The sequence below is a fragment of the Eptesicus fuscus genome, chromosome 4 (assembly GCF_027574615.1).
Source record: "Eptesicus fuscus isolate TK198812 chromosome 4, DD_ASM_mEF_20220401, whole genome shotgun sequence".
NCBI lineage: Eukaryota > Metazoa > Chordata > Mammalia > Chiroptera > Vespertilionidae > Eptesicus > Eptesicus fuscus.
The window spans coordinates 70,920,788-70,948,269 of NC_072476.1; the positions used below are offsets into that span (position 1 = coordinate 70,920,788).

General features: G+C 45.1%; 2 protein-coding genes across 2 annotated transcripts in view; both read left to right on the forward strand.

Annotated features, from left to right (window-relative positions):
- Positions 1-27,482, forward strand: part of LHFPL2 (LHFPL tetraspan subfamily member 2) — a 133,993-nt gene that overhangs the window by 37,111 nt on the left and 69,400 nt on the right. Inside the window, exon 2 of the mRNA XM_008161969.3 lies at positions 16,998-17,055. The gene's annotated coding sequence lies outside the window, so the exon portion shown is untranslated. The remainder of the gene's footprint in view (positions 1-16,997; positions 17,056-27,482) is intronic.
- LOC103305346 (uncharacterized) lies at positions 19-27,066 on the forward strand. The gene is given in 7 exon segments (XM_054714343.1): positions 19-89; positions 208-302; positions 556-623; positions 4,195-4,248; positions 26,011-26,165; positions 26,390-26,530; positions 26,532-27,066. Coding segments are annotated over 7 exon segments (1,119 nt in total).

The window sequence follows — 27,482 nt, forward strand, 5'->3', positions numbered from 1 at the left end:
GCCACAGCCAGAAGGGCGATGATAAGGATTCACCCGGCCTGTGGTGGGGAGGAGGATACAGAGGACCCAGCCATCGTCTTCCGGGGCTAGTCAGCTCTCTCTGCAATCTGAAGGCTCAGCAGTGTTTTAAAGAAAGCGAGAGAGACAAGAAACCAAATAAGGTTGGACCCAAAGCCTCTTGGAATTATGTGGTGTTTTGCCCTGTAGCTGGGATCCAGTTACAGATGCCTGTGATTGTGGCCTTTGCAAACAGTTGTCAGAGAAATTCATAAGATGTCCAGAGGCTGCAGAAGAGCAGATGTGTAATTAAATTTCAAGCACAGTTACTCATAATAGCTAACATGTGGACATGGAGTATTTAGGATTCAGGCCGGAGTCCCTTGTGTCTAGGGGGTGTGGGACGTAGAGACAAAAGCAGAGGGTGAAGATGTCAGCATGTCCTGGTGGTCTTCTCCTGTTGTATCATTTACTCTTGGCTCACAAGCCCTTAGAAGTGGTGAAATTCTTTCATAATGGTTAGCTTGCAGTGTCTAACATTGTCATCATTTGTCCTAGTTACTAAGAAGGCACCAATTGGCTTCTCGGCCAACAAGCATCAAGCATTGCAGCAGATTGTGGAAAATGTGAGTCTCTATAGCCAGCTTTAATTGGCTGTGCAGCAGACATTTTAATATTGTTAGCGAAATTCAAGGTATTCGGGATTGCCTTGCTTAATATCTGTTTTTCACAATTCACATGACAAGGACTTTAGTGACGATAAGCATTACCTTATTTGATTACTAATACTGAAGGTCAAGATTGAAAGGAAAGAGTAATTATAATAATCGGATAGTTCTTTTGAAGCAACAGCTATAAGGTTTCTCTCTACCTCCAATCAAGAAATAAATTTACTGAGTTTGAAAATCCAGTAAGCACTCATTAGGCAACAAAAACAATTTAAAAGAACATACCACTATATATAGAATATTCTAGTTCTTGTTATACTGAAATGCCCTTTTCTGCTGCTTTTCAAATAATAATTGCTAGAAAACACAGCTTATCCTGTATTAATAAGCAGAGGACCCCAAATTGGGTCATGGGACAGACTTTTAGAATGAACTTAACTTTTCTATAAAATCTGAAAGTTCTTGCTGCTGTGTTTTAATGTGCACACATACCCCCAACACGGGGGACAGCAGCGGGCTGAGTGCCGGCCTTGCGTGGGATCGCCACGGGGACACCAACATGAGTGGGAGTCCTCTTCCCAGCCTCCGTGCCGTGGTTTTGTGGTGCCTGGGACCGAGGGTGGAGGAGGGAGCAGAGCACTGGTGAGATGGCTCCGGGTGCTGGGCTTCCCTTCCGGCATCTGTGACACGAGGACACTACCGTCCCTGTATCCCCCAGAGCTTCCGGAAAGCCAGCTGGGATGGCGCTCCAGTGCCAGTGAGACAACGTGGAAATCAAATGGGATGAGATGAAAGAACAGTCAGTGTTTGCGTCCTGCTTTATCATTAGAGAATCATCCCACTTAATCCGCACAGCTGCCCGTGGGGTAGCATGATGATGATCCCGGTTAGAGATGAGGAATAAAGCTCTTAGAGGTTTGAGTAACCGGCCTCTGCGAGAGGAGAGTAAGTGGACAGCAATTGGCTATCCTAGAGTCGCTCAGTCACAAATGGTGAATCTGGTACTTAAAGCTGGGAATCTGTTCTCCAGAATTGGTGCTGTTCCTCCTCCTCAAGCCCTTTACGGGGATGGAAGTGCTGTATAAAAATGGCGTATAATTCCCTCTGCTGTGAGCTCCTCGGAGATCCTACAGCCTTTTAGACCACTGGAAGGTGGTATACACAGGATCTGTGCTACAGTTAGCTGTCTGACCTTGGGCAAGGTATTTCTCCATCCCACCCCATCCCCCAGGGTCCCCATCTGTAAAACAGAGTTAACAGCGCAGTGCCTGGCACCTTGGAAGGGCTCAGTCAATTCATGATGATGACGAGGAGGAGGACAATCATTGCTAACTGGGATTTTAGTTTCTGAAGATTCTGTCTCCCTGGACCTGTGCATGGCTGGCATGTTTCTGGGATGTTCCCAGATGGAGGAAGAAAACCCTGAAATACATACGACCCAGCTGTGTGTGTACGTGTAATAGCCCAAGCCAAACAGGTACATGTGACGACTTGAAATGGAACTCCATACCAGGAACCTTCCTTCTTGGAAAAAAAAAAAAAAAAAAAAGGAGGGGGGCGGAATTATCAACTAAGCCCTGATTGTCAGTGCCCAATTCCAAAACTCCCCGTGTGCCCCCTGCCGGACGGAGCCTGGACTCGGCCTCATTCGGATTCTTCAATTATAAAAAAGTGGTCTCCCTCCCCCCCCTCTCTGCTCCTTAGGTGATGGTTGTTTCTGCTCTCTTCTTTGCTTTTGCAAAATCCATAATATTCCCTGTTCTTCCTGTGATTGACATATTGTGTTTTTTTGTCACAAAGATAATGTGCTGGCATTTCCTGTCTTTACGTTGATCCTCCAAAGAGGTGAAGTGCAGAGGACCCTGCCCGGGAAGGGAGCACAATGAATATCTCTGTGCTGCTGTCCAAGTTCTTGAGAAGCTATTAGAACTGGATTGTCTTGGTGTTTGCCAGTTGAGGTCAAGCCAACATCTGTGCTTGTCTTTCTTTCCCAGAGGGCATGACAAGAAAAGAGAAAGGGAAGAGTTCAAGGAATCAAAAACAGGGTTTTCATTAGGATAACATTTGGGGTCAGGTAAATATCTCCTTTGAATTTCATTGAAAAATTCCAGGAGGCCATGGGCAGAATCTCCGGAAGACTGGTTTCAAGGGCATAGTTCAGTGGAACGTTCTTTTAGACCAGTGTAGGAAATCTGAGCATGATATTGCTTAGGGGACCCTTAGAAAAACAGAAATGGAAAAGGATACCAAACCCCCACATTTTCTTTTCATTTAGAAAGTGTGGAAGGCCTGGGAAAGAGTTTCCCCAGTGACCAGGAAATACTTCTTCATTGCACATGAGCTGCTTTCTTTCCAGGAGCTGGAGAGTTGTTTCTTAACCTTGTGGACTTTGGTCATTAATGCGGACACCCAGGGTGTGTGCAGACGCATCTGGGCCGAGAGAGCAGCATGACCAGCCTCAGTAAGCCAGGCCTGTTTCCCAGTCTGTGGGTCAGCCTGTAGCCTTGTTCTTGGTTGTTCCCTTTGGTGTTGTTTAGTTATCAGTTTCAGGGTTCAAATGACATCTTTAAAAAGAGGCAAGCTCTTGTTTAACTTCTTAAAAAAAGTTGAGAGAAGCAGTCCCCTTTGACTCTGAAGGAAATGAAACCACAAGTCAGGCTCCTGGTGGCAATTGTGGAATTTCTGTCCTGGAGATCTTCAAAAGTGGAACATAAGAATTAGGTCACTTAAGTAAGATGGCTTGGAGGCTAACCAGGATGGCCTCTTGTAGCATTCCAAGTTTATAAAACAACCCATATTAATATTCATGTGACCTTAGAGCATAAGGAAAATCAGTACTTTGTGACATTATCTTTTGACTTCTTAAAAACGTGCTGTGTACTCCATGCCTAGAAATGGCTGTGTCTCTCATTTGCATTGTATGCTAATGTTGCTTGTGGAAAGTTAGGAGTGAGTGGGAGGGAATGGGAGGGAAAGGAAGTAAGAAGGGTTTTTGGTTTAGAAGATGACATTCGATCTTCTCAGAGGATCGTACTGAGAGGACACTTGGCTTAGACCGAGCTGACTTGACGGAGCCTATTAACAAACTCCCCAAAGAACGGTACTTAGTGGGAGGGCACTTCCTGTAAAGAATGACTGCGTTACTGACTGGTCAGGTTTGCTGGATTTAAATGGTCTATAAAATGCAAAGAGGTTGTTTGGTTCAATGGTATTGGAAGCTGTTACCTTAGAAAAAGTTAAGAAGATTGTCTGAAGCAAGATTTTTAAGTCATCTGGCTCCAGTATGAGTCTAGAATGACAGACGTTAAAAAGTCAAAGAAAAGGTTCTTTGTGGAATGTCAGACCACAGTGAACATAGTTCTTGGTGACTTGTTGAATTCCCAGTGTCCCCAGGGCGGTCTACTTCTTCTGCAAATGGCATCCAGCTCTCGCCTACCGCACAGTGACAGACAGTTCCCTCCCTTTCACTGACCTTAAAGAGACACCGTTCAGGGGCTTGTGAGCACCTGTAAGGGCTTTTGATTTTTAGGAATGGGAGAAATTGAAAGCCATTAAAGATGTTCAGCAGATGGGAAAGCAGAAGGTAAAATTGGGAGCCTTGCTTTTTTTTTCCCCCCACAGGTAATTTATGAAAACTCTTCTTTCTTTTTATTTAGTAAAGATTTATCTTAGGAATTTAAAATAGGAGGCGAATGTCCTCTGTACTCTGTTTCTTGACATTGTTCAGTCAGTGCAATATGGATTTAAGACTTTCCCAGGGACCTAGAAGCTAAAATATAATATCTTCCATTTGTTTTTCTCCTCTTAGTCTTTGTTTTCATGCTTTGCCTGGGCCGGCAAAAAATAAAGGGAGGCCTCGTAAGCTATAACATTTGGTTTTAGTGCTGTTTTCTTTCCTTGTTCCAGTTATGAAAGGACACATTCATTAAAATAAGACCCTATGTTTTTAGTTCTTTCTCTTTTTTTTTTAACTTGCCTTTTATTTGAAGTTAGTTCTGCCATGTGGTGGTTTTCAAGATGTTTATTTACTGTGAAACCCTTTCTTTCCAATGAAATCTTGTGTTTAACCCTAATATTCGAAGGAGGTAAACTAGCTGACCCAGGCCCTCAGCCCCTTCTGCCCAGGGTTCCTGGGTGCCTGAGGCACATCTGTTTGGTGGGGGCTGGAGGCGCGCCTGAGGGAACCTGATTCCAACCCCCTGGCCTGAACACAGGATCGGGAGGGAGCGCCTGGTTTGCCATCCACAGCTTCACCACCAAGACTTTTTTGTCATTTCTCTTTTCTGGACTCGAGTTCCCTCTTTGATGAAATGATGGCTTTGCACAGACCATCTCCAAGGTCCTCCCTGCGCGGCAGTCGGCAGCTCTGGGTTACACTGAGGGAGCGCTGGGGCAGCGAGAGCAGGAGGCCTGGCACCAGGAGGAATTGTCCTGTTGTAGCTCGAAGGCTCTTCAGCTCACGCCAGGGAAAGCTCGGGAACCAACACCGATTCCTCGGCAGAATGGTCTCTGAGGAAAACGTCTTCCGGAGATTTCAGTGAGGGCTCTGTCACCCTCTTTACAGAAGAATCTTGTGGAGGAAGCGATTTGAACCAGTTGTGAGCTGTTGTTCATCATTGATTGTAGTAACATTTGTTGGTAAGTGGTTAGCTATTAAAGAAGAAAAGTTTCTCTCACTAGATGAATTATGTCCCATCACTTTTTCTGTGTGTGTGAGTTTGGAAATGCATCTGAGGCATAGTTCAGGAATCTGGAGTCCGTTAGCGCATTTGCTTAGAGAATGGGGGTGGTGAGGCCCAGGGCAGGGTTCAGTCCTCTGCGGGTCAGTTAGCCGGGTGGGGCTCTGTGGCCAGACTGTACTTTTAACCCCGACAACTGCCTCTCCCGTGTGTGCTGTGGGTCCCAGGAGGGGTAGAGCGTGGGAGGATCTGGGAGCCCGGCTTTTCCTCCTGGGACCCAGCAGTGCAGGGCTTGGCCTCTCCGCCCGGTGGATGGAAGGTACCCGGCCTCCATCTTTACAAGGAAAACCTGAAAAACTCCCTGTGAGCTAGAGCCTCAGTGTCTGCCGTTGGTGGGTCTCTCAGACTGAAGACAAAACTCGCAAGGCTGAGTTAGAGCAGATGATTGAACTAGCGCTCCATAGTGCTTGACGTGAATGTACCCTCCTCCTCATTGGGGATTGGGAGGAGGGCTGGCATGAGAAACCCACTCTGTTTTAACTCCTTCAAGTCCATTGTTCTCTGCAGGTGTTCTTGCTTCTTCATTGAAACAATTGTGTGATTAAAACATGAAACACTTGATCTTCATCTGAAACGGAATAGCATACAGGCATCTTAGGAAAGTTGTTTGGGGGAAAAAAATGTTTCCAATGTACACAATTCCCCTAAATAATTGTTCTCTATGAATAGGTTTTTACTATTGACTAAATATGGAACATTTTCTCTTGTTTCTTAGCATAAATGCAGTAATGTCTGGAGCCTCATTAGAATTTCATTGTTGCTCGGGAAACAACTAGATGTAATTAAAATCTGTTTTCTATGAAAAATAGGAAAGACAAGTAGTCTGAAGTAAAGTATCTCTGAAACTTGTTTGATGAGAAAAGAATTAGTTTTTGTTAATACAAAATTCAAACATGACAGAATTATAAAATTTGCGTCCCTCTTAATCTCAGCACCAACCAACCCTCGTGGTAATCCCCGTCAAGATACTTCTGATTCAGTTGTGAAGATGGGTATAAAAATTTTAATTTTAAAACTTTTGTTTGTCTTTATCCCCAGAATTAATTTGCTCTAGGTCAGCAGCTACCGAAGGGTTTTAACCGTGAGTGTTTTCTTCAAGCAAACTTTAAGTGGAATTCTCATACAGAAAAATGAAAGATAAAAGCAGGGGTGTGCTAGTCGTAGTTGGGGAAGACTGCTCACTTCCTCTGGGGCCCTCACTGCAGACCCTCTGCTGCAGCACCTACAGCGGCGCCCAGCCCCGTTGCTTCAGGGGGTGGGTAGTGCTGAACCTTCACCTCCTGGACCAGCTCCTGACGGGGCACTCGGAGTGACGTCAGTTTCTCCATCATTGACTTGGGTGGTTATTTTTAGTTAAGCTGCAGTTAGTCACAAACTTAAAAGCAAACCGCCCAAGTCAACCAGTGACTCTTTTTTTTTTTTTCTATCTTGAAATTGGACCATTACATTTAACTCAGCCTTTGAGTTGAGCTCAATTGCCATATTTGTCACTACTTTTTAGTCTGTGCCAGAAAGATTTTCTCCTTGTGGATTTAAGTTTTAAAGCTGTAACTACAGTGCTTGCGCCATGGTAAACACTCAGCATGTTCATGGACATTGTAGGAATGAGTACTTGTGTTCCTGCTCGTTTTCTTCCCCCCACTACATAATAAAAAGTAAGACAGAATTATTTCATGCTGTAGATAATGCCGGAGTGTCTCGTAATCTTTGATCAGATTAGAGCCGTAGTCGGCAAACTGCGGCTCGCGAGCCACATGCGGCTCTTTGGCCCCTTGAGTGTGGCTCTTCCACAAAACACCATGGCCTGGGCGAGACTATTTTGAAGAAGTGGCGTTAGAAGAAGTTTAAGTTTAAAAGATTTGGCTCTCAAAAGAAATATCAATCGTTGTACTGTTGATATTTGGCTCTGTTGACTAATGAGTTTGCCGACCACTGGACTAGAGTAACTCAGAGTCCTGCAAAAGGAAAAAACCTTGGTGAAGGTGCCATTCTTGAATCCATGCTGTGCCCAAATGCTGTGAGGATAGGATGGCACTAAAAATGATCTTTCTTAGTATCAAAAGATGCTCATATATACAGTAAATACTTATCAAGCTCTTGCTGTCTAGTGTAGTTTGGCTAAGCCTTGAAGAGATAAAGAGATCAGATATTTCAATGCACTGGCTCCTTTAAAATACATCCCTACAAGGTACTGTTACTTCTTTATTAGACAATAGCCAGCTCTTCCCTTATTTACATAACATGCTTTTCAGGGTAATCTCACCCTTACCTGTGACTTTAGTCACCTCCTACATGCTGACCATTTCCCAAATTATATCACCTGCTCTGAACTCCTCTCCTTGGTTCCTGACCAGTTGCCACTGGAATCCCCCTGACCTGGTTGCCCAACAAGGTACTTCAAACTTAAAATGTCTCAAGGAGAAAATTTGTCTTTCTACCCTCACCTGATCTCCCTCACCTACTCCTCCCCCACACCCAGTTTCCTGTCTTGGTTGGGACATTATCATCTGCCCACACATGTATTCATCAACTGACACTTACTGAGAACTCACTCTGTCCCAGGCACTATCCCAGATATTAGGGGGCAGTGCCGCACAGACTAAAACATGTTAAAGGCCTTGCCTTAATGGCGCTTACATTTTAGTGGACAAACAACTAACTTAAAAATCTGTATCTAGATATGTCTACAGCTCCCTGTCCATCTATCTTTGTGGGTGGCTATCCGGCAGTAGTGAGAGCTGTGGAGAAAATACACCAGGGTAAGGATGGCGGACGGAGCTGGAGACCTGGAGGATGTGCACTGTGGTTTTTTTGTGTGTTTTTTGTTTTTGTTTTACCTAAGGCGGTTAGGAAGGAGTTGGCATTTGAACAGAGACTTGAATGAAGTGAGAGGAAAAGCCATATGAATATCTGTGATTTGAGGAGGGCCTGCCTAGCCCTTCTTAGTCAAGGACTGAGTCATGGCCATTTCTGTAATGATGCTCGAGCTGCACTTTGTAAACACTAGCCAGCAGATGGATGGAGCTGGGTGTGCAGAGGCCATGCCCAGAGCTCTGCCCGAGCTCAGAGAAGGGAGGGATGGGAGGAGGGCAAAGGCAAGAGTAAGTTTCCAGAAGGCTTCCTGGAAGATGGCACTTGAGTTGGGTCTTGAGCAGAGTTTCATGTGTGGAGTGGGGAGGCTATAGAGGCAAACGGGGACGGGACGGGCAGAAGCCCTGGGGCCTCAACACTGAGCTTTAGATTTGGGGTGAAAGCCACAAGACGGGAGAGCACACAACCACGGCCTGTGATGGGGAGTGGTCAACAAAACCCAGGACAAGTGAGCTGGGGACAGGTGTGTTCTAACAGGACAACTTCTATTAACCTGATTTGAGTGAAGAACCTCAGGTTTCCCCTCTTCCTCTCCTTCCCAGGTGCCTCCCCGAGGGCATTCCTTCTCCAGACCCTTCTTTTCTGTTTGTAAAGACAGTCACAGCAAGGTTCTGCTGCTGAGAGCTGTTACAGGAGCCTCTGCCATCCTGGCTGGAAGATCAGTCATTTATGGATTGAAAAAGAATGTTGCCCTGTGGTGCCACTGAGAAGGGCCCTGACTGTGATGTCTGAAAGCTTGAGGGAGGGAAGGCAGGTCTCAGTCTTTGCTTCTGACCCAGAGTGAGGATGGGGCGGGGGAGGGGGAGTACCTTGACCTAGACCGAGGAAGGGCATGCCGTGGCTCTCCTAAAGGGAGAAGCTTGGGCTCGGGGGTCAGCCGTGGTCTGGGCGCTCAATAGGAATGGGCTGAATGTGTGACGGGGTTCCTCATCCCCAGAAAGCTCTGGCTCTCTCCACATGCAGGGCTGGCATTATTTCAGTTTTAGTGTTTATTTGGAAGACTTTACAAATACAGTGATTCGGTGATAAGATTTCCGTTATGTATAATAGTGTTTATTCTTTAATCCTAATTCATTCTGTTTATTTGTGGTGAGTATATTCCTCTGCTAAGGTAAGCAGAGTGGTTCTAGGACATTTCAGAAGTGAGTACCCCCTGTTCTTCTCCCCACGTAGAGGGTGACGCTGTGCTTTTGTTCTCCTTGTGGGGCAGCGGTTGTACTGAGTAGGGTCACTACAGGGCTCCACCGCCAAGGCTTTTAGGATTTATTTTTTTTATTTTTTATTTTTTAAATATATTTTATTGATTTTTTTTACAGAGAGGAAGGAAGAGGGATAGAGAGCTAGAAACATCGATGTGAGAGAAACATCGACCAGCTGCCTCCTGCACACCCCCTACCGGGGATGTGCCCGCAACCAAGGTACATGCCCTTGACCGGAATCGAACCTGGGACCCTTCAGTCAGCAGGCCGATGCTCTATCCACTGAGCCAAACCGGTTTTGGCTAGGATTTATTTTTATTGATAAATATATTGTACGTTACTGAGCAACACTTACACTATCATAAGCTTTATGAAGATATTTTATTAAAGGTTCATGTACCTTTGTTTTGTTACAATACAGATTTTTTACAAATTTCTTGAAATGTTTTCCCCTGAAAGTAGTAAATGCCTAACCATGCAGGGGTTTTGCTCCTCTGAAATTCATTCAGAGGCTGCCCTCACTCAGGCTGACACCACCCAGGCCTCTGGGCTTTGTGTGGTAATTGAAGCTGCCCTCCAGCCCTGCGTCACCAAAATGTAACACTGCGTCAGGAGGTCAGGAGCGTTAAAGTTTTAGGAAAGCTCAAAGCCTTGATGATGTAGACTGACACTTAAGATACAAATCGCCCTGAGGAGATAGCGGTGACCCTGGTGCTGTGGCCTGAGTGATGGCTACCAGGCCCTTCCTCAGTAGAGGTGGGGGAGGAGGGAGGGAGAGGCGCCAGGGCCCGGGCAGGACGGGGAGCAGCCTGCTTGGCTAGAGAGGACACTTCCTCGGCAGCAGCAAATCGGACCTGTGTGTTTGGGTCTCTGGTGCCTGGCAGGGACTCAGGTGCCCAATGGGTATTTTTTGACTGGGGTGGATCAAATAATGGACAGATAAGTGAAAACGGTACATTTTTTTTTTTTTTTTTATTTTGTCGAACCTCACTTGAGGATGTTTTTCTGTTGATTTCTAGAGAGAGTGGAAGGGAGGGGGAGAGATAGAGAGAGAGACACATCAATGCAAGAGAGACACATCGATTGGTTGCCTTCTGTGCACGCCCCGACCAGGGCTGGGGATTGAGCCTGCAACCGAGGTACATGCCCTTGAACAGGACTCGTCAGTTCGCAGGCTGGTGCTCTGTCCACTGAGCCAAACTGACCAGGGCACAGAAACAGTAAATATTTCAGATAGGGGAGCCAGACCTCCGAAAGCAAACACTCCATTTCTCCGCTAGAGCTGGCCTGGCTTAGAGGCAGACTCCCTTTCTCTGGTTTCTTTCCTTAAATCCTTTGAAGGAATAGTGTTTCCAAAATCCCGAGTTGGCCTGTCTTGATGGTGTGACAGCGCTGCGCCTTTAACCAGCTTCAGCTGTGTGAAGGTGACGCTCTACAGGTCAAGCAGGCTCCCTCCTGGGCTGCGGGGGGTTTGTCATTGACACCAGTCCGGGAGCAGGGCCTCTACTGCTCTGTACACCGGGTGGGGCACAAGTAGGTTTACAGTTGTTCCCAGGGAAAATAATACAATAACTAATACATGATAACGCAAGAATAAACTGTGTTTTGCATGCTCACAACTGTAAACCTACTTGTGCCCCACCCTGTGCGCTTCAGCCTGCCTGTTACCCTGTTTGGAAATCTTAATGGTACTTTCTTTCCTTCTGGTTGTAATCTTGGCGTCTGTTTTCCAGAAACATTGTCTGTTACTGCTTAAAGTTTCTGCCCAGAATTTGAATGCCGACTGCTAAGAAATGTCAGACAGCGGAAAGGCTTGTCAGGGCTTCCCGTCCAAGGTACTCCCGGCCGCCTGTTTGCCTCGCTGCTCTCACCTGTCCGCCGGCACCTGCCCGCGCGTGCCGCCTTCAGGGACCTGCTCTCACACAAGGGGCCGGGTGTTGTGAGACTTGCACGTTGCTGGTGCACGACCACATTCCCAGCAGCTCCTGGCTTGCAAAAGGATCACATATCTGTAGCCAAGGCGTCTTAAAAAGCCAGGGAATGAAGAGCAGTTTTCGCCTGGAGGACAGTTTCTCAGAATTACCTCGAGTGTTCCTTTGTGCACACTTGCCCCGTCACCCTCCTCCACCGTCCACGTTGTAAGGATATTTCAGGATGGAAGGAGTTTCACGGAGGGTGGTGCAGACACTGGCATTTTGGAAACACCCACTGAGGAGTCCCCTGGGTGGACATCACCCGGCTTCTCCCGTGCCTGCCGAGCCGTCATTTGTCTCTCACGCTTTCTCCTCATTCTGGAATCCTTGCTGTCACCTTTGCTTGATGATTTTCTCCATCTTCCTAGTAATAATGCAGCATTCCTCCCTCCCTCATAGTCTGCCTTTGACTGTCCTGATGCAGTCGTCCGGTTGTTGATTTAGTAAACAATTATGCGATGCCCACTCCACGCCGGGCGCTGTGCTAAGTGCAGCAGATACAGAGAGAAGGAAGCTAGAGTTGGTTATATGCTCAAGGAGCTTCGGGTCCCGTAGATTTACAGGGAAAGGTTAACAGTTAATGTGAATAAATGTGGTCCTGGCTACGTGTGTGTAACAACAGCAGTGTTTTTGATGCACGAACCGGATGAGTTGAAAAAATGCAGTTTAATGAGCCTGACTCGTTGCTGCCACATTGGTAGGCTATTCTGTTGTGCCCAGATATTTAAAATTGACCCTTTAGCTGCTTCATGTCGATGCGATTTTCGAATCAAGGAGTTTCTCCTTCCTTAAGAGGAAAAGGAAGTTTCTGTGATGAACAGCGCTTGGCTCAGCGTCTGTGAGGCCTCTGGCAACTGGAACGTCAGTCATGCTCTCCGGCTGAGTGGCAGGGCAGGCATTGTGGAGGTTCAGGTTCCCAGCATTGCACAGGGGTTAGTTAACACAGCCCAGGCGTTGGCAGCCTGCCACTCTCTCTGCGTGGTAGACAGTTTCGGGAAATTTGACACTCTCGTGTCTTTCCTTGAAAATCTTGCAGGGTTCAGCAGTCCTTCAGTGGCTGACCCATTTCTGTTAACTCCTGTTGTCAGACTCAAATGTGAGGTTATCCTGGACCTGTTGTCAGAATAGAGTCAATGCATTTCATTGACTTTCAAAAAAATAAAAAAAACCCTACCATCCTGGTCTTCGAGAAATTTCTACTTTAGCTGCGGAAATGGGACACTGCTCTTTGTGCGTATTATGCTGTCACCAGTTCCCCTTAAAGCGGGAACCAATTTCCTCAAGCATTTATTGTATCAACAGACCATACACCGTAAAGCAGGATTTGGACAGCTATTCGTTTAGCTGACACATGTAAGCAGAGCATTAGAGAGAGTGTCTACTGAACATATAGAGTGCTTCTTAGTGAGGTGGAAGGGGTGGTTTGTGAGAGGAGTAGGCCTCTTACAGTATCTTGCTTTTAGCTTATCTCCTTTGGTATTCATTTCCAGGCTTCAAGTTTTGGGGGCTCATTCATGCCCCTGTCCTTGATGAATAAGTTTGATGGTTGAAAACCACCATGTCTTGGTTGTTGCAACATCATTTCGCTGGCAATAGCCTGGACTTAGGAATCAGAAGTCCTCGGTTGGAGCCCAGATCATAACGTTTACTAATTGTGTGATTTCACTTAAGTTGTTCACGTTCCTCGTCTGTAAAATGGAAATAATAAACGATGTGTCTGCCCTCACCACCACTCCAGCTACCCTTCTACTCACAGTGTGGGTCAAGTGAGCATGTGAATTGGAAAATGTCATGTATGGCTCTGCCATGGGCATTCCCATGCTTGCCAAAGATGGCGCAGTGAACTAACTATTGCAGGGGGCCTGAAAGGACTCTGTGTTGGAGGACAGTTATCCAGACTTTCCCCTTCTACAGCTTCTGTGATCATGGGCAGCTGCCTCTTAACCCTTTGCACTTGCTTGCTTTTTTCTCGATTCCTTTATTCTAATGCTAACCGTGTCGAGTCACACTCGACATCCGAGTGCAAAAGGTTAATCTTCCCTAATGGCAACCTGGACCACTGGGGGGGGGGGGGGGGCAGGAGGGGTGACTCTGTTTAATAGGACATTCTTTCTTTAGTTAAGTTGAAATTTATCCTTATAACTAACTTCCAAGATAATTTACACTTCTTGGTTCTAGTTTTATGGAGTAATATGAAACAATTCAAATCAGTGTATTTCAAGTCATAAAAAGTTATCATTGAGAAAGGGGTCTTATAACTAAGTCTGCTTCCTGTTTTGGGCAGTTCTATTCAACAGGAGCTGGTGCCTGTCACGTGGGTGTTTAGGCATTAAAGGCAGCTATTGTTTCTCCTCCTGATCTCCGGAAGTGGACCCGAAGGGCATGAGGCTCAAATGGAGATGAATGGGAAGGAAACATTTCTAACTCAAAAATAACGGTGATTTTAATTTTATTTAAAATACAGTACTTGCAAGAGTAAACAATGCCTCCATTTATTGGGCTATGAATAATTTAAGTGGCCAAGTAGACTACTGAGCTATAAAAGTGAAGACAAAATGTTGATAAAAATATTTCTAATTTTTATAAGCTCCCATGTGTTTAACAGCCAGTAAGGGAAGAACATTAATTGCACATAGAGAAATGGAAAAATGGTGATAGGGCAGCATGACAGTGCCTTTGTGTGCCTGACACTGAGGTTCTTATAGTTGCCACAGGCCACGGGGGGACCCTGAGGTGTCTCGTCAGAGATGAAAGGCAGGACTCACTCCCTCCATATTGATTAAAGAATTTAAGATAAACACAAGCAAACAAAAAAGCAGCACTGGCCTGTTGTTAGATGCCCCGGGTTCTGTTCTTGACCCTCTTGCTGTCTAGCAGTGTGACTTTGGGGAAATCAGTCTTGACTCCTCAGAATTAGTTCCCCTCAAGTTAAACTGGGGAACATTTTTCTGCCCTGCCTGTATTATATAGTTGTTAGGATTAAATGTGACAATGTATATGGATTCAAATCTTCACTTACCTGCAGCCATCTCACTTCTGGAAAGTTCTTTAAATGTCTCTGTGCCTGCTACTTTATCTTTAATTTGGGGATAATACTAGCTAGTTTTTTGGGGAAGTAAGTGGGTTCATTCCCATCAAGTACATAGAACAGTGCCTGAGAGTTCATGTCCAATGCAATCGCTATTCTGTGAAATTTTGAGGGCTCTGTGACTTAGTATATGTTTAGTCTACTATATTTTTTTGAAATAATACCTTTTTAAAAATAAAAATTGTTATAACAACCTAGTTAATAACCAAACCCAATCACAGAATTGGCAGGTTTTATCTTTTTTTTTTTTTTTTAATCACTTTGGTGGTTTCTCAAGATATGACTTTGGTGTCTGAAAAGCTTAATCATGATACCGAAACCTATTCCCAAGTGCTTTTAACCAGCAGTGTGAGTTTGGACAGCGGTAGGTGGGGACCAGCATTCGACCCCGCCTTCTCTGTTACTGTTAGGGTCTAGAGATCTGCTTTAACTGTCCAGAGCTTGGCTTGTGGTGTATGTAACAACAGGGAGTTTACAAATGTTCTCTTTGCTTTTGAGCTGTACGAGTTGGAGTATTTTTTGAGCCATGTAACGTTTAGTGGTACTGAAATGTTGATCAAGAACTCCATTTATAGCAGTCCCATTCATAATAATCCTAGTGACTTATTTCCCAGAAGCCACTTCTAGATAAAAATACTGATCATGATGTCCCATGACTTTCCCTAAAGGGGTAAAGTTAAATTGTGGGAAATGCTGAGAATTTAACTAGTAATTAAGTTATTAAGAACCATGTTTTAAAAAATCACATCTCCCCTAAGCTATTATAAAAAAGGAACTACAGTAATGAGTTCAGAATTCTTTTTATATTTATTTTTTTATAAAGTGAAACCCAGTGGTGATTGTCCAGTATCTTCAAGTCTGTTACTGCACTAAAATAGTTCCTCTAGATAGAGGAGACTTTGAGCCCAGTGCTGGCTTTTCAACCGCAGGTCCAGTTTGGATGAACACGGCTGCGGCTGCTAAACTGGTTATCTGGTTAGAAGTGTAGACTTTCATCATCAAAGTTTGATGATTGGTATTTTTGCAAGTTTGATTATAGACGATGGGCACATGGCCTTTTCCTATTTTTCTGTTTATGAGTAGAATTGAGACTGCTGAATGTTTTCTGTTTGATCCATCTTGGATGGAGCTAAAAATATCTCTTCATTCTTAATTGTCTTTTTAATATATTTCTTGAACCCTAAACCCTTTATTTCTAAAGTTTTACTCATATGCTATATTCCATTATAGTCCTAAGTAACATGATTAGGCTAATCATTTTGAAATAAAGAAATTACTTTGAAACATGTAAAAAGCACAAGTTAATTTTTATCTGCTGGTCAATGAAGAGGCTGTATTGTGAAGAGGTACTTTCAAAGGGCCACCTGGCAGGGAAAAGAGTGCTATTTGGAGATCCTGGATCTGTGATGTGAGGCAAGGTTCTCTGCTTCTTTCAACATCAGCTTCCTCCTCTGTCAGTGGCACTGCCTGTCTGGAAGGTTACAGTCTGATGCCACGCATTCCTGGGTGCACTACAGAGTTCCAACAAATGGTTAACTGTGATATTTTATGTTAGGAACTTGTTCCATTTCTGTTGAATATTTCCAAGCAATTCTGAACAGACATTTTGGGATTCTCTGTTTGTGAATGTAGAGGTTTACTTTTAGAGGTTACCTGAAGACTCTGAGAACACCGAAAGGAATACTTGATTTTTGAATAGACTAATCATTCAATAAATTCTTACTTCTTGGTTCCTCTGTTTACTGTGTTAAGAATTTTAATGACTTTTTTTTTTCCATTTCTCCAGCTTTGACGTCTTTATGAATTTAGCTTTAAAAAAAAAGTTAAAGCGCTCTGGCCAGGTAGTTCAGTTGGTTAGAGCATCGTCCTGACATGCCAAGTTTGCAGTTCCATCCCTGGTCAGGACACAGACGAGAATCAACCAATGAATGCATAAGTGAAATCACAAATCAATCAATCTCTCTCCCTCTCCCCCTCTCTCCTTCCCTCTCTCTCCCTCCCTCTCTTTGAAATCAATAAATAAAAAAAAATTTTTTAAAAGTTAACAGAGTAACTGAAAAGGATATAAAGTACTGCCAGGATATTCCTCATTCACAATATCATATTTCATTCCTTAATTTGTTTCTGGAGAATTTGAGCCTTACGGCTGTTATAAAGTGCCCTCAAGGACACAAGTTGCATTTCCAAGCTGGTGCCTTGGTGAGGGGAAAGGAAGGGCTTCCTCAGTGCATGCTCTTGGGCTGCACCTCCCCCACCGCCTCTTAGTTTTTCTGGCTCATCAGTGGTTTGGACCCTGTGCTGGTGGTCAGTGCTCCGGTGGCTGTGTCCTAATGCCAGTCGAAGGATATGCTGCTTGGGAACCAGTATTCGAAACATCACATATTTTAATGAGCCATAAAATTGCACAATGTCTTCTCTGTGCTGTTTTATAATCCAACATGTTGTTCAATTTGTTTCCCCAGGTGGCGTTTTTCTGAAATTGTTCATTGCGAGTTCCTGGCATTCCTGCAGATACACTAGGTAAGTAAATGAAATCAGATGCCCTTCTTGTCAGTGATTCTTTGGAAATGCTTTCCAGGTTGGTAGCAACTTACTTGAAAGAGGTGCAGTGTTTCAAACTTTGGGGCCATGAATGGTAAACACTAGGTGTTTTTTTTTGTCGGGGGTGAGGGAGGGTTGGATTGAAACACCACTTGATGATCATACACGAATGTTGTAAAGGACCCTGTAGAGTTTCAAAGTGGTATTAAGTTTAATGCTGTAATTTCCATGCTCAGTTCTGACATGATCTGTTCTGTTACTATTCATAAAAACCAGTTTCAGGGCTCTTTATAATGGGCCTACCTGACTAAGTTGTCTTTCCTTTTGAGCGTCTCTGTGGACCATTTCACTGTTTATCATTTCTCTCTGAAAGGGGAAGTAGAGATGGCCAGTTCAGATTACCCCTTTTATTACTGAGTGTCCACTCAGGTACAGGAGTGGCCTAAATAAAAGTCGAAAACAGTTGACTAACAGGTGGTTTATGATTAACTCTATGGGTTTTAATTTATAAAGGCCACTTCTGGGAAATATTAGTAACCATAATGGGGGCTGAGCATGCATTCAAGAAAAGCAAGTCTTGTTCAACCTGTAGTGGTCTCATTATGAACTTGAGGCTATAGCTCAGGCCAAGGGAGCCAGCTTGAGGTGTGGATTTGGAACCAATGGATACCCTCCTACGAAGGAGAGTCTGCCATGTGCAGGGGATCTGTAGAGCATCTTCACAGACACCATGTCATTTGTGGGAAGGTGACTATTTAAGCTTACAGATTCTGGAGGAGGGGAAATTGGTGTTTTTCATAAATTGAACTATTGACTTCTCAAATGTTACTAAATTGTTCTAACAACTGCTTAGATTAGATTAGGAAACTTGGTTCTTTATATTTTCTTTTGTTTTATGGGAACTGCAAACACTTGTGAGTTATGAAATTATTTGAGCAAAGTTCTTTATCATGGGAAACCCAGGGCTGGTCTGAGTCAGGTGGGTATCCTGAGAAGGCTAATCGTTGGCGCCGTTACTGATAATCTTTAATCTGCTCCATATTTATTTAGTGGCGGTGGAAGAAACTGATTTTCCATTAATAAAACTATTAATTAAAAATACATATACCTTTTCCTATATGTTGAAAATAAGGATTTATTGCATGTTTTACTGAACCAGGTGCTCATAAACCTGTCTAAAATTCAGCTAATAACACTCTGTCATGCATGGTTCAGATCCAGAATTTCAGGTGCCCGTCAGCCAGGTGACTTTGGGGTTGGTAGCGAGGACTGTTTTTTACTCAGTCGGTTCTACAAGCGAAAACAGTCTTAAACAGAAACAGGTCTGTCCTGGTGAGGGGTGTCCTGGTGAGGGGTGTGTTTATTTCTACTCGGAGGCACTGTCTGCCATCTCGCCCCTTATGTAAGGAGTGGCATGTTCACCCCTGAGTTAGTGGCTCCATATTTCCGATTTTTCCCAATGATGATTTAGTCCCCCATTGTGGTTGTCGCCCTGGATTGCTGCCAGGCTGGCCTGTTTATCCAGTTCTGGGGAACAGCCAATTCCTTGCTGCAGTGCCTTCAGGAGCTGCATCATAGTCGCCCTTGAAATCCCCATCTCTGAGGATTTAACCAGATAAAACTAGCCTTCTCGGGGTCTTTTTTAGTTTTGACTGTGAATTCATCCCAGACAAGTACAATAAAACTTGACCAAGTCAGACAGACATAGCACGGCCATTCTGAATTTACAGCGTCTGAATGACAGAGAAATCTGACCTTACCTTCTGTTACACACAGTCACTCACATGCTATCAACTGGTGGAAGGTTTCTCGTATTGCGGTTGGGGGAGAGCCTCACTGTCAGGCGGTCCCAGGCTGTGGCCCCACCTCTGCTGGACTCATACCTGGGCTGGGATCCCAGCTGGGTGCGTGTTGGCTGTGTGACCTACAGCAGGTTTCTCTACCTGATGGAACTCCCATCTCTTTCCATGTGGATGCCACTTCCTCCCAAAGTGGTTTGGCAGATTGAACGAGGCAACCAGGGCAATGTGTGTGGTACACAGTAGACAACAAAGTCCTCCCTGTCTGGCTCCCTGATCCTGGGGATCTTGGAAGGAACACTGGACCTGGACAGGTTGGAGGAACTGCCCTGCCAGGCACCTGTGCCCTCTCTGGTAAAGTGGCAAGGTGACAAGGCAACACCTACTCTGTTCTGCCTGCCTACTCTGTGAAAACTGGGAGTGGCCTTTGAAAATCATGAAGTTAGGGTGTGTGTGGATATTAGGGAGCTTCTAATGGGAAGACTTTAAAAAAATGTAATCTGAACTTCCTGGGCTTGAATCTCAGATCTTTACCTTATAGTTTAGGTGTATGACTTTGAACAAGTTACTAACACCCTCTCTGGCTCTCACCTGTCTCACAGGTTTGCTATGAGATTAAATTATATACTGTGTGTAGAATGAGGCATACAGAACTAGTACTTAGTTTATCTCAATAAATACGGCTTTTCCTTGCATAATAGTTTGACTGTTAATAACATCGAGGTTTTCAAATGCCAATTTTAGGGTATAGAATTCATTTCCACTAGCATCTTGGAAGAAGATAATTGGAGAGGGGAAGCACTTAATAAGAGAGGGTGTAACAGCCTTCCCCCTTTACTGAGGGGAAATTGAGTCAAATATGTGGTCTCTGGATAGGAAACTGGTAAAGATAGAATAGAAATAAGACAGTGGTTTTTCAAGATTTTAAAAAAGCAAATCAAAGTAATCGCATATACTAAAAGCTTAAGGGAATGCAGTTCTGTTCCCACTGTTGTTACTCCCATGTTGACAGCTTGTCTTTTTTCTGGAAAGAAGTTCTGGCTAGACCTGGGCTTACCTGGCAGAATCTTATGAAAGATTCTCCCAGCAGGAGTGTTCTCTTTCTATGGAAAGTTGCTCCCCTTGGGAGACCCTAAACTTCCTGAGGGCTGTTCTGAGTCTTTTGTTACACCCTTGGTGCCCAGTACAATGTGTGGTGCTCAGTGAGTATCGGGTGAATGGATAAAGGATAAGTGATGGTTAGACTGTAGAGCTGGTTCTATAACATTTCTGTTACTCCTCACCCGAGGATATTTTTCCATTGATTTTTTAGGGAGAGTAGAAAGAGAAGGAAAGACAGTGAGAAACATCGATGTGAGAGAAACACATCAATTGGTTGCCTCCTGCATGAGCCCCGACCAGGGCCTGGGCTGGGTAGGAGCCTGCAACCGAGGTATGTGCCCTTGACCAGAATTGAACCCGGGACCTTTTGGTCTGCAGGCCGATACTCCATCCACTGAGTCAAACTGGCTAGGGCCATTTCTGTAACAGTCTTTGAAGAGACCTCAACTTCAGGCACAGTGTAGGTTGCCCAGCATAGTGCCTGACACATATCATGTGCCCAGTAAATGGGCAAATGGAGGAGTGAGTATGAACTTAAGTATAACTCCCAATTTGTTAAGGAGTTTTGGAAGTATGACCCGTTTATAATGTGGGAAGCCATGAAAATTCTTTTAAGCAAAGAAGTAAAGTTGAACATTAAGAAGACACCACAAGCCCTAACCGGTTTGGCTCAGTGGATAGAGCGTCGGCCTGTGGACTGAAAGGTCCCAGGTTCGATTCCGGTCAAGGGCATGTACCTTGGTTGCAAGCACATCCCCAGTAGGAGGTGTGCAGGAGGCAGCTCATCGATGTTTCTCTCTCATCAGTGTTTCTAACTCTCTATCCCTCTCCCTTCCTCTCTGTAAAAAAATCAATAAAATACATTTTTTTAAAAAGAAGGCACCACAAGTGGCATATTGACCAGGAGACCAGGTAGGAAGGTGTCATTGGCAAGAAACAATGAGGGCGGTGTGGGGGGGGGGCAGGTGGACTGGGCTGCAGCTAACTGATGAAGCTCAGTCCCGGGGGCAGTGCCCATGGATTAGCTTTGGACAGGCGCTGGGGCAGCTCAGCAGAGGAAGGGTGGGATTGCCATAGACAAGCTTAAAGTACAAGGAATGGATGTTAAGAGAATTCTCATGTACTGGCTTTTGTTCTTTTGAGAAGTGGGAGAAATCCTTTGTCTCGGGGAGAGGGGAGTGTTAAGAAGAATGAACACTCCCCTACTTGGAAAGCAACTCTTCTCCATGCTGATGTGGCCAGAGTCCATCTTCCTGTGAATTCTGGTGCTCTGAGGGATTACTCCACAGGGGATTCCAGTCCTCCGTTCAATGGGATTGGTCCATAGGACATTCTGGATTTCACATCAGTAACCACAGTTTTGTTTTGATCAAATGCCAAAGTCTATGAAAAAGGCTTTACACAAATCCTGCAGCAGGTGGATTTGGAATACCAATTGACACTCCTCTTGTCATTCTGTCTACATGAAGAAATGCCCTTGATCCTTCCGTAGACAGCTTGTTACTTTAATGATCCCCTTTTAAATTGCTGTTTGAAAGGGAGGAGATGAACTGACCCCGGCTGACTGAATATGCACTGGGATGGAATGGAGGTGTTTCCCTCATTGTCACTGTAAAGTGTACTTATCCTATATAATAAAGGCTAATATGCAAATCGACCAAATGGCAGAATGACCAGTTGCTATGACGTGCACTGACCACCAGGGGGAAGACGCTCAATGCAGGAGCTGCCCCCTGTGGTCCGTACACTCCCACAGGGGGAGTGCCACTAGGCCAGAAGCCGGGCTCATGGCTGGCCCGTGCAGCGGTGGTGGCGGGAGCCTATCCTGCCTCCATGGCAGTGCTAGGGATGTTCGACTGCAGGCTTAGGCCTAAGTCGTCAGTCAGACGTCCCCCCAAGGGCTCCCAGACTGCGAGAGGGTGCAGGCCGGGCGAGTGACTCCTCCCCTCCCCCCCGCCCTCCCCCCTGAGTGCACAAATTTTGTGCATCGGGCCTCTAGTGCTTTTATATGATGCTTGTTCATATAGGTAAATAGTACCTGTGTACAGTTTTATTTTGTATTCCCTTTTACTTCCCCTGCCAAACCACGGCAGTCCTGCTTACCACCAAACAAAGCCCAAAAGTTCCAAGATCCTTCTCCCATAAACACCCTTTCGGCTCTTTGAAATTTCGTCATGATTTCCTAGCATAAACTGACTTCTTCTGAACTAAATATTGATTTTATCTGCATTCCCTTTTGGATTAATTCAATAACCAAAATAAAGTTTGTGTAATCTTTTCCCTATCTTGTACTCTCACGCTGGGGGCAACCACTAGTTACAGGGCAAGGGTCCCATGCAACCTGTAAAGATAGGGTTGGTCCCCCGTGTCTGTACCTTACGTTACCAGCCCAGAACAGCCTATGAGAAACTCTTAGAGCTACTTGGCAAGCTCAGATGGACTTGGAAATGTACCTGATTTTGATCCAAATTATTCTATGCACACAGCCAAGTTGTGTTAGGAAATGGACACTTCCTGTCATTAACTCACAGCTTAGGTCATCTCTTTCAAGTAATGAAGGCAAATAGGACTGAAAATCCACTTTAGACATCTAGTGTGACTAATCTGAAAGGGCTGGTTTCTTTCTTGTTTCCTCACCACCACATTGCTCCCTCCTTGCTTCATTTTCAAACTGTAGCCCTGACTCAGTTGCGGTTCAGTTCATTCCCTCTATCTCCCTTATATTCATGGAGTGGCTATGGATTGGAAAGACAGTCAGCCTGGTGGTCAGCTGCTTTCTTGGACTCTGTCTCATTACTCAAGGCCAGGGTAACTAGTTTGTTGGCCATTTGCAACCACATCAGGCTCATTTAAGGCTCTTCCAGAAATTGTCAGGCATTTTGCTAAGAGGGTAGTTTCAGAGAAAGCCACTGGGGCAAACCCCTAGGAGTTACACTTTCTGTAGCTGCTGTATATTCCCTTTCACGCTTGCAGTATGTACATCTGCACATCTCAAAGCAAAGATGGTTTTTCACTTGCCCCCAGGTGTGCATTCTTTTCTTCACATAGTTGAGCGCTTAGTCTGTATAAAATTTTATGTTCAGTTATTTCTTTGTTTTGTTTAATATGGTATTATGAAATTTCTCCATATCTTTAAAAAGTTTCTTGTTAAATAAAAAAGCATTTTGGTGGTTGGATATTCTATCTTATGGTACATATTTAAGTCATTTTAACCTTCTATTTTTGACAATTAAGTTGTTTCCTGATTTGTTTTAAGCCATTAAATATAAACTTTGAATATCCTTTTACAGACATCTGTTCAGTTTTTAAAATACTGTATATCTAGGCAAGTTGGGCTCCCATTGATTGGCAGTCTAAGAGAGTTTGGTTTTATCCCACCCTAAGGATCATCGGATCCTTAAATCTTTGACAATTTGGGAAGTGAGAATGGATCTCATTTTAATTCTTACCGTTTTTGTTACTAATGAAATTGAATGCTTTTCATAAGTAGAATAGCCATTTATATTTTCTCTTTTGTGATTGTTTATATCCTCCTTTTCAGGTGAGATTGTCATTTATGACAACTGATTTATGATCTCACCCTGCATCCTGCCCTAGTACTTCCATTTCCCCTTTGCCTGTCCAGGGCAGACATGATATAACTCCTGTTGACAGAATACTAATACTAAACACAACATGCTGGCTCATGATAAAGTGTTCATTGACCCCATGAAGTGATTCTTACCTGTTTCTCTTCTAATGTTTCTTGTCAGACTGCTTGGCTGACTTTTCTTGCCTGCCTCTTAGTCATTGTTTCCTTGACCCTCTTCTCCTTCAGCTCCTTGCCTTCTCCAAGTTATCTAGTCCACTCCGGGACGCCAGCTGCCACCCACAGGACAGACCTCCCCAGACCAAACTCGCCCCCAGGCTGCAGGCCCACATAGCCAACCGCCCCGTGGGGGTCTTTGCCTGGTGTCCCACTGGCACTTCTAATGCAGTGTGCCCCAAAATGAACCCGTTCCTCCTCCCAGCTAGAATCATTCTGTATTAGCTAGCTTTTCAACTTCACCTCCCAGGGAACTCAGGCAAGGAATACAAATATTTTCATAAGATTCTTTCAGGGAGTAGAATTAATATTTTTGAGGATGAAAATACGGTGAATTGTCTCCTAAGGATTGAAAGACTTTATTAAGATTGCGAAATACCCTTCCCCGGGGGTACGTTTTTTTCAGGGGTTATGGGAAATATGGTGCTGGGAAGAATAAAGGGAAATTTAAGACCATGGAAGTTGGAAACAGCCAATGAAATTCAATCCGTTTCTAGAACACATATAACACACTAACTCCCAGAGATTTAAGACAGCTCAGTTTTCTTCCTGAGCCTTTCAGGCTCGTTATGACTATGACACGGAAAGGTTCTTCCGCATGAATATGCTGTGACCGTGTTTTATTTACTGTGGATATTTACTTCACCTGAATATAGGTGTCCCCATGGGTCTGCCTTCCCTTATCAGTGTCAAGTGGTTTTACTGTTGGTACTTTTCCTAGACAGGGTTTCCCCCAAAACGGATTCTATGATAAAGGATCTAAGCACAAGTAGTTATTAGGGAGGTAATCCTGGCGAGCATTGAGGGAATAGGGATGTGGGATATGGAGAGAAGAGAGCCAGTGAAGGGATGTGTTTGAACGGGTCGCTCGGTCCCTGGTGAATTCCAGGAAACAGCCTTCAGAATCATCCCCTCTGAGGAGCTGACAAGCTGGGGTATGTCTCCTCCAACTCACATCTGCCATTGACTGACGTCTGCTCTTGAGGCCAGCCCTTAAGGTGTGCTCCTGCAGGTGGAGGGTCTGCAGGTGGAGGGCCTGGGAGCTTGCTGCATGTCCTGGAGTGGGAGCTGAGGGGACACTGGGAGGCACTGGCAGTGCCTGCTGAGTGCATTGCTCTGCATTGTTAACAAGTTCACTTTAGAGGCAGCTCAGAGGGTCAGAGACAAAGCACATGCAGTTTGTTAGTAGTATGTACTTAAATTACATCAGTACCTGGTAGAAGTCAGGGTGACTTTAAAAGCTATTGAGAATTTGATACTACTGATCCTGATCCTGATTCTGGGAGGGGAGATATAGGGAGAGTCTCTGAGAGGCGTCTTGATGTTGTTCCTAAAATGGCATCATGCCTTGGTAACAAACACCGATAGGCCATTAGAGTAACAAATGGAACAACTGGATTGTTAGGCTCTTTATAGGTTGAGGTTTCCTCACTGCTAACCAGCCTACAGAATTATAACTCGGCCTATAAGGAAATTACAAGACTTTTTCCATACACTCAGATCTGGAAGAAAACAAAAATCTGAGGGAAATCTGTGGCCAGCCAAGTCTGAACAGAGAGCCACCTTCATTAGTTTGAGAAATTCCTGGGGAAGGAAAGAAGGTAGAATCCAGTGCTGTTCGTGGATCTTCTCTGTTACATGCATTTTGATATTTCTTTTTGTTATACTCACACAACAGTCTTGATGACATATCTGAACATGGAAAAGGTGTCCTACCATCCTGTTGACTGTGCTGTTAGTGTCCTTTAAGAGGTGAGGGTTAAGATCTCAAAGCTATCAGATACATAATCATTGAGACCTATTGTGTGATACTGGCAACGAAGAATAGGAGAGGGTCCCTGCCCTTCAGAGCTCCCACCCAGCCACGAATGCCTGACAGAGAAGCCACTGCCACCGGAATGAGCTGATTTTATGGGAACAAAGAAAGGAACAATCAATTCTGCCATTTGGGGAAGGCATCCCAGAGCTGAGACGTTTGACTTGGGCTTTAAGAATGACTAGGTTTCACTAAGGGATGAAGGAGGAGGAAGGAAGTCCAGGCAGAGAGGAGAGTTGGCAAAGGTGTAAGGGGCCTGAAAGTGCAGAGCCAGGTCAGGAGGCCATGAGTAGTTTGGTGTGACCACAATACCAGTGTAGTGAGGTTGTAAGGCCGGTGGGAGAAGTTGGCTTGTGGAAGTTGTGAGGGCCTTGCCCCTGCTTTTACCGTCTCTCCCACTTTAATGTCAAAAGGTGGAAGAAATGGCAGCTGGGAGGGGGGCTCTGGGGACCACGAACCTGACCATCTTGAAGAATATGAAGCAGAAAGAGTGGGCGCTCCGATTGCTCATGCTCGGCCTGGACAACGCTGGCAAAACAACTATCTCCAAGAAGTTCAGCCCTGACCGGTTTGGCTCAGTGGATAGAGCGTCAGCCTGTAGACTGAAGGGTCCCGGGTTCAATTCCAGTCAAGGGCATGTACCTTGGTTGCGGGCACATCCCCAGTAGGGGGTGTGCAGGAGGCAGCTGATCGATGTTTCTCTCTCATTGATGTTTCTAACTCTCTATCCCTCTCCCTTCCTCTCTGTAAAAAATCAATAAAATATATATTTTTTTTAAAAAAGAAGTTCAGCGGGAAAGACATCGACACCACCTCCCAGACACTTGGCTTCAGCATCAATACCCTGGAGCACCGGGGATTCAAACTGAACATCTGGGATGTTGAGCAGGAGTCCCTGCGGTCCTACTGGCAGAAGCACTCTGAGAACAGTAGTTCTTGTCTGGGTGGTGGGCAGCACCGACTGCCCGTGCATGCAGGACTGCCAGCAGGAGCCCCTGGCTGGAGGCACCCTCATCTTGGCTAACAGGCAGGACCTGCCTGGAGCACTGTCTTCTAGCGCCACTCGCGAGGCCCTGGAGCTGGACTTCGTCCGCAGCCACCACTGGCGCATCCGGGGCTGCAGCACCAGCACCGGGGATGACCTGCTGCCCAGCATCGACTGGCTCCTGGATGACCTTTCCCGCCTCATCTCATGGCCGACTGAGCCACGCCAGGTGCCCCTACCTTGCAGTCTGCTCCCCCACCCACCCACCCAGGCCCTCAGCAAGCACCATCCGTGGTGGGTGGGAATCAGCCAGCCCAACGAACACTTCCTGTCTCCCTTTATGACCTGCTGCTGCTGCCCACTGCTGCTCCCTGACCAGCCCCGCTCCCATGGCAGGCGGGCTGTCAGCCCACCTGCAGGGCTGGGGCTGGGAGGGGGCGGCCTCTGCTATCAGGGCTGGGCCTCATCCTTTGCTCAGCTGTGAGAATAAACTGTTCCTTGTCCAGAAAAAGAAAAAGAAAAAAAAAAGGTGGATACCATTTCTATTGGCTCATGTTCAAGTTCCCACCAAACATCCTGCCATTGTAGAAACAGCGTAGGTGCAGGGTGATAAATGGAGCTGTAGAACCTGCGTGGTGCACGCATGAGTCTTTCTGCCTTAGGAATTTCCACTTCCTCTTTTATCACCCAGGGACTGTTGTTCTGTCATGGAATTCCCCATTCCTCTGTAGATACACTTTTATCCCATCCTTTGAAACTGCATTCAGGCTTCCAAGGAGATGTTTCCCTGATGACTTCATGGCATAAAATAAAGACTTAAAAGTATTTGACACCAAATAAAGAAAGGCTGGGATATCTTGATTCTGATGGAGTAAATTGGCCCCTGATTGCTGTGTATCT